This window comes from Propithecus coquereli, unplaced genomic scaffold, assembly GCF_000956105.1.
Source record: "Propithecus coquereli isolate 6110/MARCELLA unplaced genomic scaffold, Pcoq_1.0 Scaffold415, whole genome shotgun sequence".
In the NCBI taxonomy this organism is placed as follows: domain Eukaryota; kingdom Metazoa; phylum Chordata; class Mammalia; order Primates; family Indriidae; genus Propithecus; species Propithecus coquereli.
In genome coordinates, this window is record NW_012149897.1 from 1,078,550 (window position 1) to 1,090,853 (window position 12,304).

The 12,304-nt window shown below is 39.4% G+C and overlaps 1 protein-coding gene across 2 annotated transcripts in view; it reads right to left on the reverse strand.

The window, feature by feature from the left end:
* The window catches only part of RAB3C (RAB3C, member RAS oncogene family), a 304,856-nt gene that overhangs the window by 259,852 nt on the left and 32,700 nt on the right, over window positions 1-12,304 (reverse strand). For both annotated transcript variants that reach the window (XM_012653150.1, XM_012653149.1), the window contains exon 2: window positions 5,576-5,803. In XM_012653150.1, coding sequence (XP_012508604.1) covers window positions 5,576-5,803 — 228 coding nt within the window. The remainder of the gene's footprint in view (window positions 1-5,575; window positions 5,804-12,304) is intronic.

Below are 12,304 nucleotides of genomic sequence, written 5' to 3' on the forward strand. Positions count from 1 at the left end.
CTCCTCCCCTCCCTCTGCCTCCTGATGGATTCCAGTGGTAACTCCCCCGTTCCCCATGTGCCTCACCTACCCTCAACTATGTGTCCTTCTCATGGGATCTGCTAGTATAACTATCTTTTCCTTGACAGTCATCTCCCTATCTGTTGGCTGTGTCATATCTAAATAATAATAATACTTTTATTTTAACAGCCCTCTTCCTCTAGGCCTCCACCGGGAAGGAAGAGCTTCCATCCTTCACTTGGTTTACCCCACCTCCTTCATTAGATCCTGACGTGTCTACTGCCTGCATATGTGGTTGCTATATGGGAATCAGAATCCCCTTTCATTGTAGGCAGAACAGTAGACACATAATTGATGAGCAGATGGCACCTTTATGGAAAGGAAAAGTTCTCCCTTCCTGGAGGTACACGCAGCTCTGACTGAGTGCACAAGGCTCAGCAAGGGGTGCCCCAGCTGACAGTAGCCCATCTTGACTTGTTGGCTGGCTCCTTGTTCAGTGCACGATGTGTACATCTCTATGCAGCCCTGGCCTCTGAACATCAACTCAGCCAGGCCAGAGCTCATAAATGGAATAAAAAGGGGGAAAGATGGACGGAGGGAGAGGAAAAATAAGGAAAAGGAGAAAGTAAAAATAATAAAGCTTATTCTAATTCTTAAGGAAACAATAATCCCCTCTGCCAACTTGCCCCTGCCCTTTTCATTATTATCATTATTATTATTGTTTACAGACAGGGTCTTACTCTGTCACCCAGGCTACAGTGCAGTAGCTCACTGTGGTCTGAATCTCCTGGCCTCAGATGATCCTCCTGGCTCAGCTTCCCAGGTAGCTGGGACTACAGACATGTACCACCATGTCCACCTAATTTATTTCATTTTTTGTAGAGATTGGGTCTTGCTGTGTTGCCTGGGCTGGTCTAAAACTTCTGACCTCAAGCAATCCTTCTGCCTCAGTCTCTCAAAGTGCTGGGATTACAGGTGTGAGCCACCACACCTGTCTTGCCCCTGACCATTTTAAACCTACATTCTTTAATTGAGCTGTGGGTTTTCTTGGAGAGGCTTACATTAGTTAGAGTCAATCCTAAGTTTTGGATTTGAACAGTGTAAACTCAAATGAACAAGAAAATCCCTGTCCTTTCTTGAAGCAAAGAAATTTGTCATTTACTCAGAGGAACCACACTGTCAAATATGGCCACCCAGACAGTCAAATTTCAACAACTGTTAGGATTCTTTAGTCTGCAAATATTTCTCTAAGCCTCAAAGTTCTTATACTAGTAATCTAGACACTGAAAATAAATACTGGTGGTATTCTTCTCAGTAATGGATACTATACTATTTTTCAATCTTTTCCTTGGGAAAAAAAATCCATTTAACATAGCCTTTCTCAAGACTAAACTGTTTTTTAAATTAGAAGCAAAATATAGATCCCAGCTGTGAAATATTTTCCTATAATTAAAGTGAAAAACCACTCCAAATTTCTCTCCAATATATTCATAATAGCATTAATGGCAAAAAATAAGAGAGCCAGCCCAAATGTTTAGAATAGCTAAAGTTCTGAAAATTTTTTATTTGAGAATCATAAAAATTATAATAAAATAAAAATGTAATAAGAAATAGTGATATAATAAAGGATAGAGAGATTTATAAATATATACCAATGGAATGCAAAGTTTATAACTAAGTGTAAATGAATGATGATATTTCTCTAAACAAGTTCATTCCAAGACAGTAATGAACTTCTACAATGAGGAGGCATAACATGTCAAGAAAGAGATGTCAATGTGTCTAGTAGCTGTTAAAATGCTTTATTTGAATATGAACTGTCACAAATTCAGTAATTCAGTTTGTGGAATTAGAAAATCCCTATGCAGCACATGGAAAAACAGCAAACCATCAAGTGAAAAACAGGAGAGCCTTCCCATCCAGGCTCTTCCCCCCGATATTAGACATACTACTTGAAATATGGCCTCAAGTTTGATCTTTGTATGCCTAGTGGATTCCACTGACTGACAACACAGATGTGAGATTCATCACAATTTTTGTAACACAACACTTACCTGGAGAGTGAACTGTATAGTAGAAATCAGACTGGCCAGGTAGCAGCAGACCTGAATTTTAGGCTCTGCTCTGGTTTCTAACTGTGAGGTAAGGTCAAATCACTTAATCTCTCTAGGTCTTGATTTCCTAACTTGAAAACAGTTCTATTTATGGGCAGCTTAAAATTAATAGAGTGATCTGAATCATATCACTATCTGAAACCTGTTTTGGTAAAGGTAATGGTACAGTGTACTAATCCTTGATGGTTTTCATACCATGAAACCATTTTGCTCTTTTGTTTTGAAATATATAACAGCCTAAGATGATGCGGACATCTTAATTAATTAATTACACATTAATAGAAGTGCATAAGAATACTATAAGTTGGGAAGAACAGTTAATTGGTTATTAAAACACAATGAGATGACCAACTATCAGTGTTAAATATATCCCCAAATAATATATGGGAATATATTATATATAACAAATAATATAACAGCTTGTCAAAGCTGTTAAACAATCATAACTATACATAACTAAATATTTTCCAGCACGCTTATATTATTGCATAAAGCTAGGATCCCTAGAACTATTACAGGAATGCCTACACTTAAGCATACCACTCCTTATTATATCCTCCCCCACATGACTTAATTCACTGTGATGATCACCTCTTTCAACATCTTTTCAACATCCCAAATGCATCACCCAAGATTGCCATCTTCACAGAACCAATACCATATTCAAGACTTCTTCTTAATTATAGCAGCATGGTGAAGGGGTACAAGCTCAGCATTAGAATCATTAGACCTAGCCTGGAAATGTCCTCTTAGCCACTTCCCATGTGTGACCCTAAATGAGTTATTTAACTTGTCCCATCTTCAGATTTCTCAGGTAAAATAGAAATAATAAAAATACAAAGTTGGGTGGTTGTGAGAATTAGAGATGAGGTATAGATAAGGCCTAGCATACGGTATTTTAATATCTATTTAATAAATGCTGTCTATGTATGATATTTTTATAATTTGGTATTTTCTTGCAGAAGTACATAATTATGAATGTTAATTTCTTTCTCCAACTATACTACAAGTTCAACAAGCACAAAATCTTTGTCTGGTACTTCTTTTGAATGTCTCACAATCTTCTAGGCCAGTTGTTTATACAGTTGTGTAAAACTAATTTTCACACCCCCAGAATCATATATGCCTTAGGAGCACTTAATGTACCTAAAGAGAAAGAAATGAGATTATGTTTTAATTGTGATGATATTAATGGTCATTAAACTACTGCTGTGACTAAGGAGAGGGAAAGTTATGGATTTCCAGTGTCTGACCTCTGACGGGAGTTGGGTGTCCACAGAGCAGGAGAATGGAGGCCCTGGAATGAGGTCCCAGGTTGGAGTGGCTGTGAAGAGCCCTGAAGGTTTTAGAAAAATGGTGGATTATGGAAGATCAGAGGCAAACTTGAAAAGAATGATATGCCAGAGAGTTTGGTTGGCTGAGAGAAGAGCCACATTCATCCGGAAATAAGACATAGACAGAAATAACTTATTTCAGTGCCCAAAAAAGGTGAATGAATTAGCTCTGGCCTAGTATCAGCATTGTTTTAGGGAAAATATTTTTTGAGCATGAGAAATAATTTATGTTATTCGAAATATATCTGGTTTACATTAAGGACAGATGATTTTGTACTCCAACAACTGTCAAAAACCTAAATTGAAAAATTGCTAGAAATTATAAGACTGGCTTAACACATCATCACATCACGTTGACGTTTTATCTAAATGACTACAACAACCATTTTTAAATACCTCTAAGACACAAAGAAGAGAGGAGAAACTATGAGTTGTCAGCTACGAGAGTGATTGTTCTTTCATATTAGCAGAAAGAACATTGTCATAGAGTTAAGAGATGTGTAGTTACCAAATTAATTTAATTTTCAATTCACCAAAGCCTCTGAGATTTAAGGGCCCTTTCTTAAACCTTAATATGAAATTTATCATAAGACAATTGGTTGCCTGAAGCTCAAAAGAAAAAGAGTGAACCGGGACCCAGATGTGAAGCAATGAATCCTTCTGTCTCCATACACAGGAGTGTGTGACTGGTAGCCACATTGATTGAGGTCAAGTTCCTAAAGAGGGACCCTCCCAGCAAAAATGGCTTTGGGAAATGGTAGAGCAGTGGAGATGCCCAGCCCAGGGCCTACTTGTCCAAATTTTTATGTGAGTTCTAATTAGACTCGGAAGACTCCAGAGTTAGAAAAAGTAAAACAATAACAATCTATTGTAAACTACATAAGAGGACACCTGTCTATGAATATGTCTGCATTTTTAAATTTTACTTTAAATATCTATTTTAATAAGACCTGTAAAAGGTTTAAAGGCCATTCAGTCTATGTAGATATTTTAGTGAAGGGCTCTTTTATTTTTTAAATAAGTTTAAATGCTGCACTCTAGGATTTTGTCTTTCAACATTCCGTATCTAAGAAGGGAGGTTTATCATTAGTCCTAGAAATTAATCCTGGCACCGGCACCAAATGGAGGTAGTTGTTGGAAACATCTCAGAAGGAGGTAGGAAATACCTCTTGAGAAATGCCTAATTACACGTTAAATCAATCTGAGTGGCAGGGGTACAAATGAACAGAAAAAGGAGCCAAAACTGACTATTGAAACATTCTATGTACATATTACAATGTCCATAAAATATTGACTACATAAAGTCAAGTCTTTTTGGTTACTTCATCTCTTATATTACCTTGGATCTATTGCCCACATACATTTTTCTTCTGTTTCTTGCTCACTGGTCTTTTAAATTTACCCCAATCATTTAGTTACGGAACCTCTGATCTTCTTCTTCTGGGGGTACGTAGAGGCAGAAAACTAGCCAAATGGTCTCAAAACTTGTGGAGAATCTACTATAAAGGAAGACCATGTTTCACATAAATATTTTGTATCATTTGTTTTATTTTATTTGAGTGTATAGATAAGCACAGCTCTTAGAGCTGAAGACACAAAATCTGCAAAGTATAAATAGACTATGTTCAAAGTTATATATGGGGCTTTAGGAAGGGTCTAAACTTAAGCTTTCCTTATATTTGGTTGTTCACCTTCTTTTTTAAAATGCCCAGGGCAGGTTGCTTCCTGTAACCTGAAAGGCCAGATCTTCTTTGCCTATTTTATAGATTACAAAAAAGTGGCATAGAAAGATTCACAGACTTGCTCGGGGTCACGCAGATCACAGAAGGCAGAGCCAGACATCTCATTGAGTGTTTCTTCCACCACCAAAGAGATAGAGGTTGGATTTTTTTTCTTCTGAAGACTCTTAAAAAGCAAAACTTGACAACGAGACATAGTAATTCGGTCTCCACATCTTAAAGAGGTATCACTCCCACTATCTTTGGAACACAATGTTCTGCAGCAAAGAAGCTGGAAACTGAGGCTTACGAACGCCATGGGAACAGAGCAAGGCAGAAAGTTTTTCTCTTACACACTTACATGTCATTACCCTGGACTGAAGAACACTGCCAGTTCAAAGCCACTTACCCAAATCTGAAGCTTGATTCTTTTTTCATTTTTGAATACAGTTTTTACTTTGAAATCGATCCCAACTGTGCTGACGAATGCAGATGTAAAGGAGTCATCTGCATAACGGAACAGAAAAGACGTTTTCCCCACACTGCTATTGCCGATGATGAGCAATTTGAACATGTAGTCGAAATTCTGATCAGAGGAGTCTTTCTGGCCATACCTGGCATCTTGGGCAGAGGCCATCTGTGGTAAAACAAAAACAAAACAAAACAAAAGAGCTGTAGATCAGTCTCTCGTCTCATATAAAGCCAGTAGCACACTCATTATTGGCCTTGCCAGAAACAGCTGTCAGACATTCAGGAGGCAAGTGAAGAGTGTTCCCCAGTCTTCCTCTGATACTGGTATCCATGGCAATAATTCCCTGCTGGAAGACAGAACAGTGAATCTTACAGCCCTTTCCAGCTGTGTTGGTGCTTGTCACTGCTCAGCATTCAGAACCAATCAAAGACACCAAAGGAGATATCTATAAGGGTAACATGAAAAGGAAAGATAGGAGGAATTGGCCACAGCTCGTGGGCTCTGAAACTTTGTAATCCTAGTGATGGAGACACCAAAGTGGCTGAACAGCAGGGTATTTCTTCCTGAATTATCTCAGTTATTAGAGTCTCTCTTATTTCCCAGGGAAGCATACCCAAAGTATGTCCCTATTTCATTTAACATCATATCAAATCAACATCCTAACATAAATGGCAGTGCCTTTCAAATTAGAAATAATGATGACGGCAAATACAGATAGTTCAAATAGTGCGCCAGGCATCTTAACTTATTTAATCCAGTCTGATGAAATGGGTATGTTTATAATTTTCACCTTAAAATGAGGAAATGGAGGCTCAGAGATATTAAATAACTTCCTCAAATTTGTACAGGTGGTAAGTAGTAGAGGCAGGCAGGATTGAAATCAGGCAGTGTGGTGCCAGGGTTCATGTTCTTGGTCCTGCCCTGTCTCCCAGTGATAACTAGGGAAACATGCGCAGTGCTCTGGAAGACTCTGTGGGAAAGGTTCATGGAGAGATGCCTCAGTGAAGAACCCTCCCTGGGTTCAGAATCTAGCGCCACTACTTACTGGCTGTGGGACCTTGGGTTTGTTATGTTAAATTGGTTTGTCTTATATGAAATGGGAAAAAAATCTAACTTGGAATGCTTGTGAAAATAATAGATGATATATCTGTAAAGCAGATACATAAATAACCTAGCATAGGTTAGAGAATAATCCCTATTATTAATTATAAATGTTTTAGGTGGATGTTGATTTTTTTCTCTTTTTTGATGACCATCTTAACATCTATCAAAAATGATGCTGCATTATTTCTAAGTACCATTTGGCCCATTACAGAAAGGAGGTATTTAGAATGTTGAATCCCATGGGTTAGTGCATTTACTTGGTACATTTTCTGATGCTATAAATTCTTCAGCAATTGTGCTGTACAATAGCTACGGGTCACATATGGCTATTTAAATTTACATTTAGAACGCTTGGCTCAAGATGCAACTAGTGCGTACCTCTCCCACAGAGAGGGGTCAAAATTAGTGAGTGGATATTCATGCTTTGAATAGATAGTCTAAGAGAGAATAGAGAAAGCCACTAGAGAAGTGACACAGATTGGAAAGCAGAGAAGAGCAAAGCCAGACACCCTGCTTGGCTGGGACTGATAGGAAGACAAGAGAAGATCCCTGATGGGGGTAAGGCGTGAGTGAGAGATTCTTGGGTTTCTGCACTCCTCCCACGGACTTTTAAAATCCTAGCTACAGGAGAACCTCCTAGCCCTTGCAGGCCTCCAGACTAAAGCAAGTGGCTTCCTAGAGGGAATGCAGAAGCATTGCTCGAGAGTGAGCCCCACAGGCTTTTGAGCCCTGAGGCATTCAGAGAGCCCAGTCCCCAGAGGTCTCTGTTCTGCTCTGGGGATACCACCTGTGTGGCTGCCACCACAACCACAGGGCCACTGAGGGAGCGGGCAGGAGGGGCAAGCACTTTTGTAGGTTTTTTTGCACGTCCTCAGTGCTGCCACTGCTGAGGGAAAGCAAGGTGAGCAGTCTGCACCCCCAGCTGCCTGCCTCTACTGAGAGGAACCTGCCCTCCCTAGAGGCCAGTCTGTGGCACAACTTCCTCTCCCCTGCCTGAGCATTCTAGTTGCAGCCCGCAACCATTCTGGGAGTTCAGTTCCCAATGGTTTGAGCTGCCTCCACCACCATCCCTGCTGCAAGGCCAAGGAGGGAGCTGGGAATCCAGGCACTTTTGTGACCCTGAAGGACAGAGGCCTCTGGCACTGCAGAGGGAGGGAGGTGTGAGCAGCCTGTGGGCCCCACAGCTGCCTGCCTTTGCTAATCCCATGAGAGGGGCTCACCCTGCGCAGTGGCAGGTTGGCAATACATCAGTCCTTCCCCTACCTGAGCATTCTTCTGGATCAGATCACCCCACCCCTCTCTATCCAGCCAGTGCCTGAACCCAAGGAGGCCTGAGGACAAGTTCACCAACCCGGTCTTGGTCTGGTCCCCCCTAGGACTCAAGCATGCTGTCCAAGGGCCTAGAGCCTTAGGATTTCCTAACGTAGTCTAGTATCTGTGGCACCTGAACACTCTCCCAGAGGTCTGAGGTACGGTAGACCCAAATTGTCAGCAACACCACAGTGGGTACTCACCTGCACCTGCCAAAAGGAAGTGCACCTCTGTCTGTCTACACAGAGAAGTGGTGTTCCCCACAGAGGAGAACAGGTGAGTTACAAAGCTGTCTGTTTTGGGTTGAGGAAAGAAGTTCTGCTCTAAAACTATTTAGGCAGAGAGCTGCAGGAAAGGCATTTTCTGCAGCTCTCAGAGACACCGTGGCCTAGAGATATATGAAAGGGTTTGACTGAACTGGGAGTCATGAGCCCCAGGACAGGGGCATAATAGGGAAGGAGATTGCTTTCCTGCCACAGACCAGTCCATCACCTGAGACAACAGAGAACCCCTCACTGTAAACAAAGTTTAAACACCTACCTGCTGGATTCTGCTACAGCTGGCTCTTACTCGAAAGTGCCACCTACTGGCCCTGGAGGTTGAAAAACACAACCCAACTTAATACCTGCTGTCAGAAGAGCATAATGCTGGAGAATGAGATAAACTACTTGAGACCTCTATAATTCCAATACTGCAGAAGGTAGCAAGGCCACTCATATAACCTGTACATCTCTACCACGATCAGTCTCTGAGAAAGCCACCATGCAAAGGCAACCCAGCAACTCATACAGAGACCTTGGCCCCCTGAAAGCTCTCAAAATCAAATCCAAACAACCAAACACAACATACAATACACTCACACCCTCAAAGGGGGAAAATAAAATAAAATAACAAAAGAATAAAAAAGTCCCATCCAAACAAAAGTAAATTCAAAAATAAAAAGCGGGAACGTGTCCAGATGAGAAGGAACTATTGGCATGAGAACTCGGCAGTATGAAAAAAACCAGACTGTTTCAACACCCGCAGAGGATCACACTAGCTCTCCAGCAATGGATTTAAGTGAAAAGGAAAATTTCTGAAATGACAGATAAAGAATTCAAAACATGGATTGTAGGTAAGCTCAATGAGATCCAAGAAAGTTAAAAATTAACACAAAGAAACAAACAAAAAAATAATCAGAACATAAATTAAAATTCACTAAAGAGATAGGTATTTAAAATAAAACATAACAGAACTTCTGGAAATGAAAGACTAATTTAGGGAATTACAAAATATAGTGGAAATACAGTGCAAAGTTTTAACTAGATCAAGCAGAAGAAGAATTTCAGAGCTTGAAGACAAGGCTTTAGAATTAACCCAGGCAGACAGGACTAAAGAAAAAAATTAAAAGAAATGAACAAAATCCCTGGCGGAGAAGAAGAAAAAGCAAAAGAAAATCTACGTGAGGGAATAATTGAGGAAAACTTCCCTGGGCTTCCTAGATATTTAGACATCCAGATACAAGAAGCTCAATGAACTTATGGAAGATTTATTGCAAAAAGTCCTTCACCAAGGCACATAAGTCATCAGATTATTTAAAGTCAATGTGAAGGAAAAAATCCTAAGAGCAGCGAGACAAAAGTATCAAACAATTTACAAAGGAAATCCTATCAGACTAATGGCAGACTTCTCAGCAGAAACCGTGCAAGCCAGATAGGACTGAGGTTCTGTTTTTAGCTTTCTTAAACAGAAAACTGTCAGCCAAGAATGTTGCATCCCACAAAACTAAATTTCATAAATGAAGTATAAATAAAGTTCCCTAAAGAAAATGCTAAGGGACTTTGTCATCACTATACCAGCCCTACAAGAAATGAGTTCTAAACATTAAAATGAAAGGCTGCTACATGCCAGTATAAAAACAGCTGAAGGTATAAAATTGCCAGAGCTTATTAAACAGTAACGCAATTGAGAAAACAAAACAACTAGGTAACAATCTAAATGATGACTGAAACAGTATCTCATATATCAATATTAACTTTGAATGTAAATGGTCTAAATGCCCCACTTAAAAAATATAAATTTGGCAGAATGGATAAAAAACACAGTGCAATATTTGCTGCTTTTAAGAGACACACATAACTTGTAAAAATTTTTATAGATTCAAGGTTAAGTGGTAGAAAAAATATCCCATGCAAATGTAAACCAAAGCAAGCAGGAGGAGCTATTCTTTTATCAGGTAAGATAGACTGTAAATCAACAACAGTAAAAAAACACAAGGTCACTATATAATAACAAAGGGATCAATTCAACAAGAAGAGCTCCCAGGTTCACAAAGCAAATACTACTGGACCTAAGAAAAGAGATAGACAACAATACAAAAAGAGTGGGGGACTTCAACACTCAACTGATAGCACTAGACAGATCATTAAGGCAGAAAATCAAAAAAGAAACACTAGAATTAAATTGGACTCTAGAACAAATGGAACTAAAAGACATTCACAGAATGCTCTACCCAAAATATGCAGAATGCACATTCTTCTCTTAAGCACAAGGACTATTTTCCAAGATAGACCATATGTTAGGCCACAAAACAAGTCTCCATTAAATTTTTTTTAAAAATAGAAATCATATCAAGTACCTTCTCAGACCACAGTAGATTAAAACTAGAAATCAACTCCAAGAGAAACTCTCAAAACTATATAAATACATGGAAGTTAAAGATATCTGATAACTTTTGATGCCCCAGAAAACCAAGTAACTATTTTATTTGGCACTGCTTTTCTGCAGATATTGCTCTTTCACCAAATAATACTCCCCTCCTATCAGCTGCGACATTCAAACAGGCCTGGAAATGGCCTTCATTAAGAAGATCCTTGTATCATTTTTCATATGAACCAGCCTGGATTCTGGAGTTTGGTAAACATGTTCAGCTAAGCCACAGCCATAAAAGAGACCCTATACATTTCCTAGAGCTGTCTATTTACTTGGCCTGATAGCCTACCATCTGTTGCACCCAATAACCCTCAGGTGGTATTCCAGCTGAGTCTTGTGGATCTCTAGGTTGTCTCAAAAAAATTATGTGATGAAGACTATCAATCTCAGGTCCTATTCTGAAATTAGGTTGATTCCAAAACCTGAAGAAGTAGAGCCATGCCTCATTACCCATGAGGGATTGGTTCCAGGACCTCCCATTGATACCAAAATCCGAGGATGCTCAAGTCCCTGATATAAATTGGCATAGTATTTGCATATAACCTATGTACATCCTCCCATATACTTTATCTAAAGATTACTTATAACAACTAACATAATGTAAATGCTACGTAAATAGTTGTTATACTGCATTTTCTAGGAAACAAGGACAAGAAAAAAATCTGTACATGTTCAGTACAGATGCAATTTTTTAAACAAATATTTTTGATCCACAATTGATTGAATCTACACATGCAGAAACCATGGATACAGAGGGTCAATTATATAGGCATCACTAACATATAGACTTTTAAAATGTAATTATAGGGATTTAGATGGAGAAAATCATAATGAGGTGGCAATGTCTTCAATTTCAAGGGTTAATTTACCTTGTTGTGCTGGCAGTAAAGAAGGTGATGGGCGAACAAGACGGTGTCCAAGACAAGGAGGTGGAGCTGGTGGTTATGTGTCCCCAGTGCAATTCTCCTCCCAGAAGAGTCTTGGAAGGATTAACTAGCAGTATTTACTAACCCACTCATTCTTTAAGACTGGTGTTTTTTGGGGTCTTTTTTTGTTTTTTGTTTTTGCTATTTCCTGATTTATATCTCTAATAAGAATCACAAAGAGCCCCAAAAAGTGTGCATTGGGAATGTATGTGTGTTTTATAAAACTTCAGAATAATGAAATAAGTCTTGGCTCAGAGGATGGAGAAAGAGACAGCCCTAATCTTGCTAAGGCCAAAAATGAAGCAATCTGACAGCATGTGAATGTCAAAGGTGCTTACAGACAGGCACTATGCAAATTTACTGACATCTCTAAATACTGAATCACGTGAAAGTTCTCAAGATTTTCATGGGGAAATAAAGCTGAAATTTGAAAACATGAACAGTCACGAAGTAACTTCCCAAAGAGCAAGTTGGGTTCCGTAAAAGCTACATACAATTAACTCTTCCAATGGTATTAATCTTGAATTTCAAAAAGGAAAGAATCAGGGCCAGTGTGGTGGCTCACGCCTGTAATCCTAGCACTATGGGAGGCCGAGGTGGGTGGATCACTCAAGGTCAGGAGTTCAAGACCAGC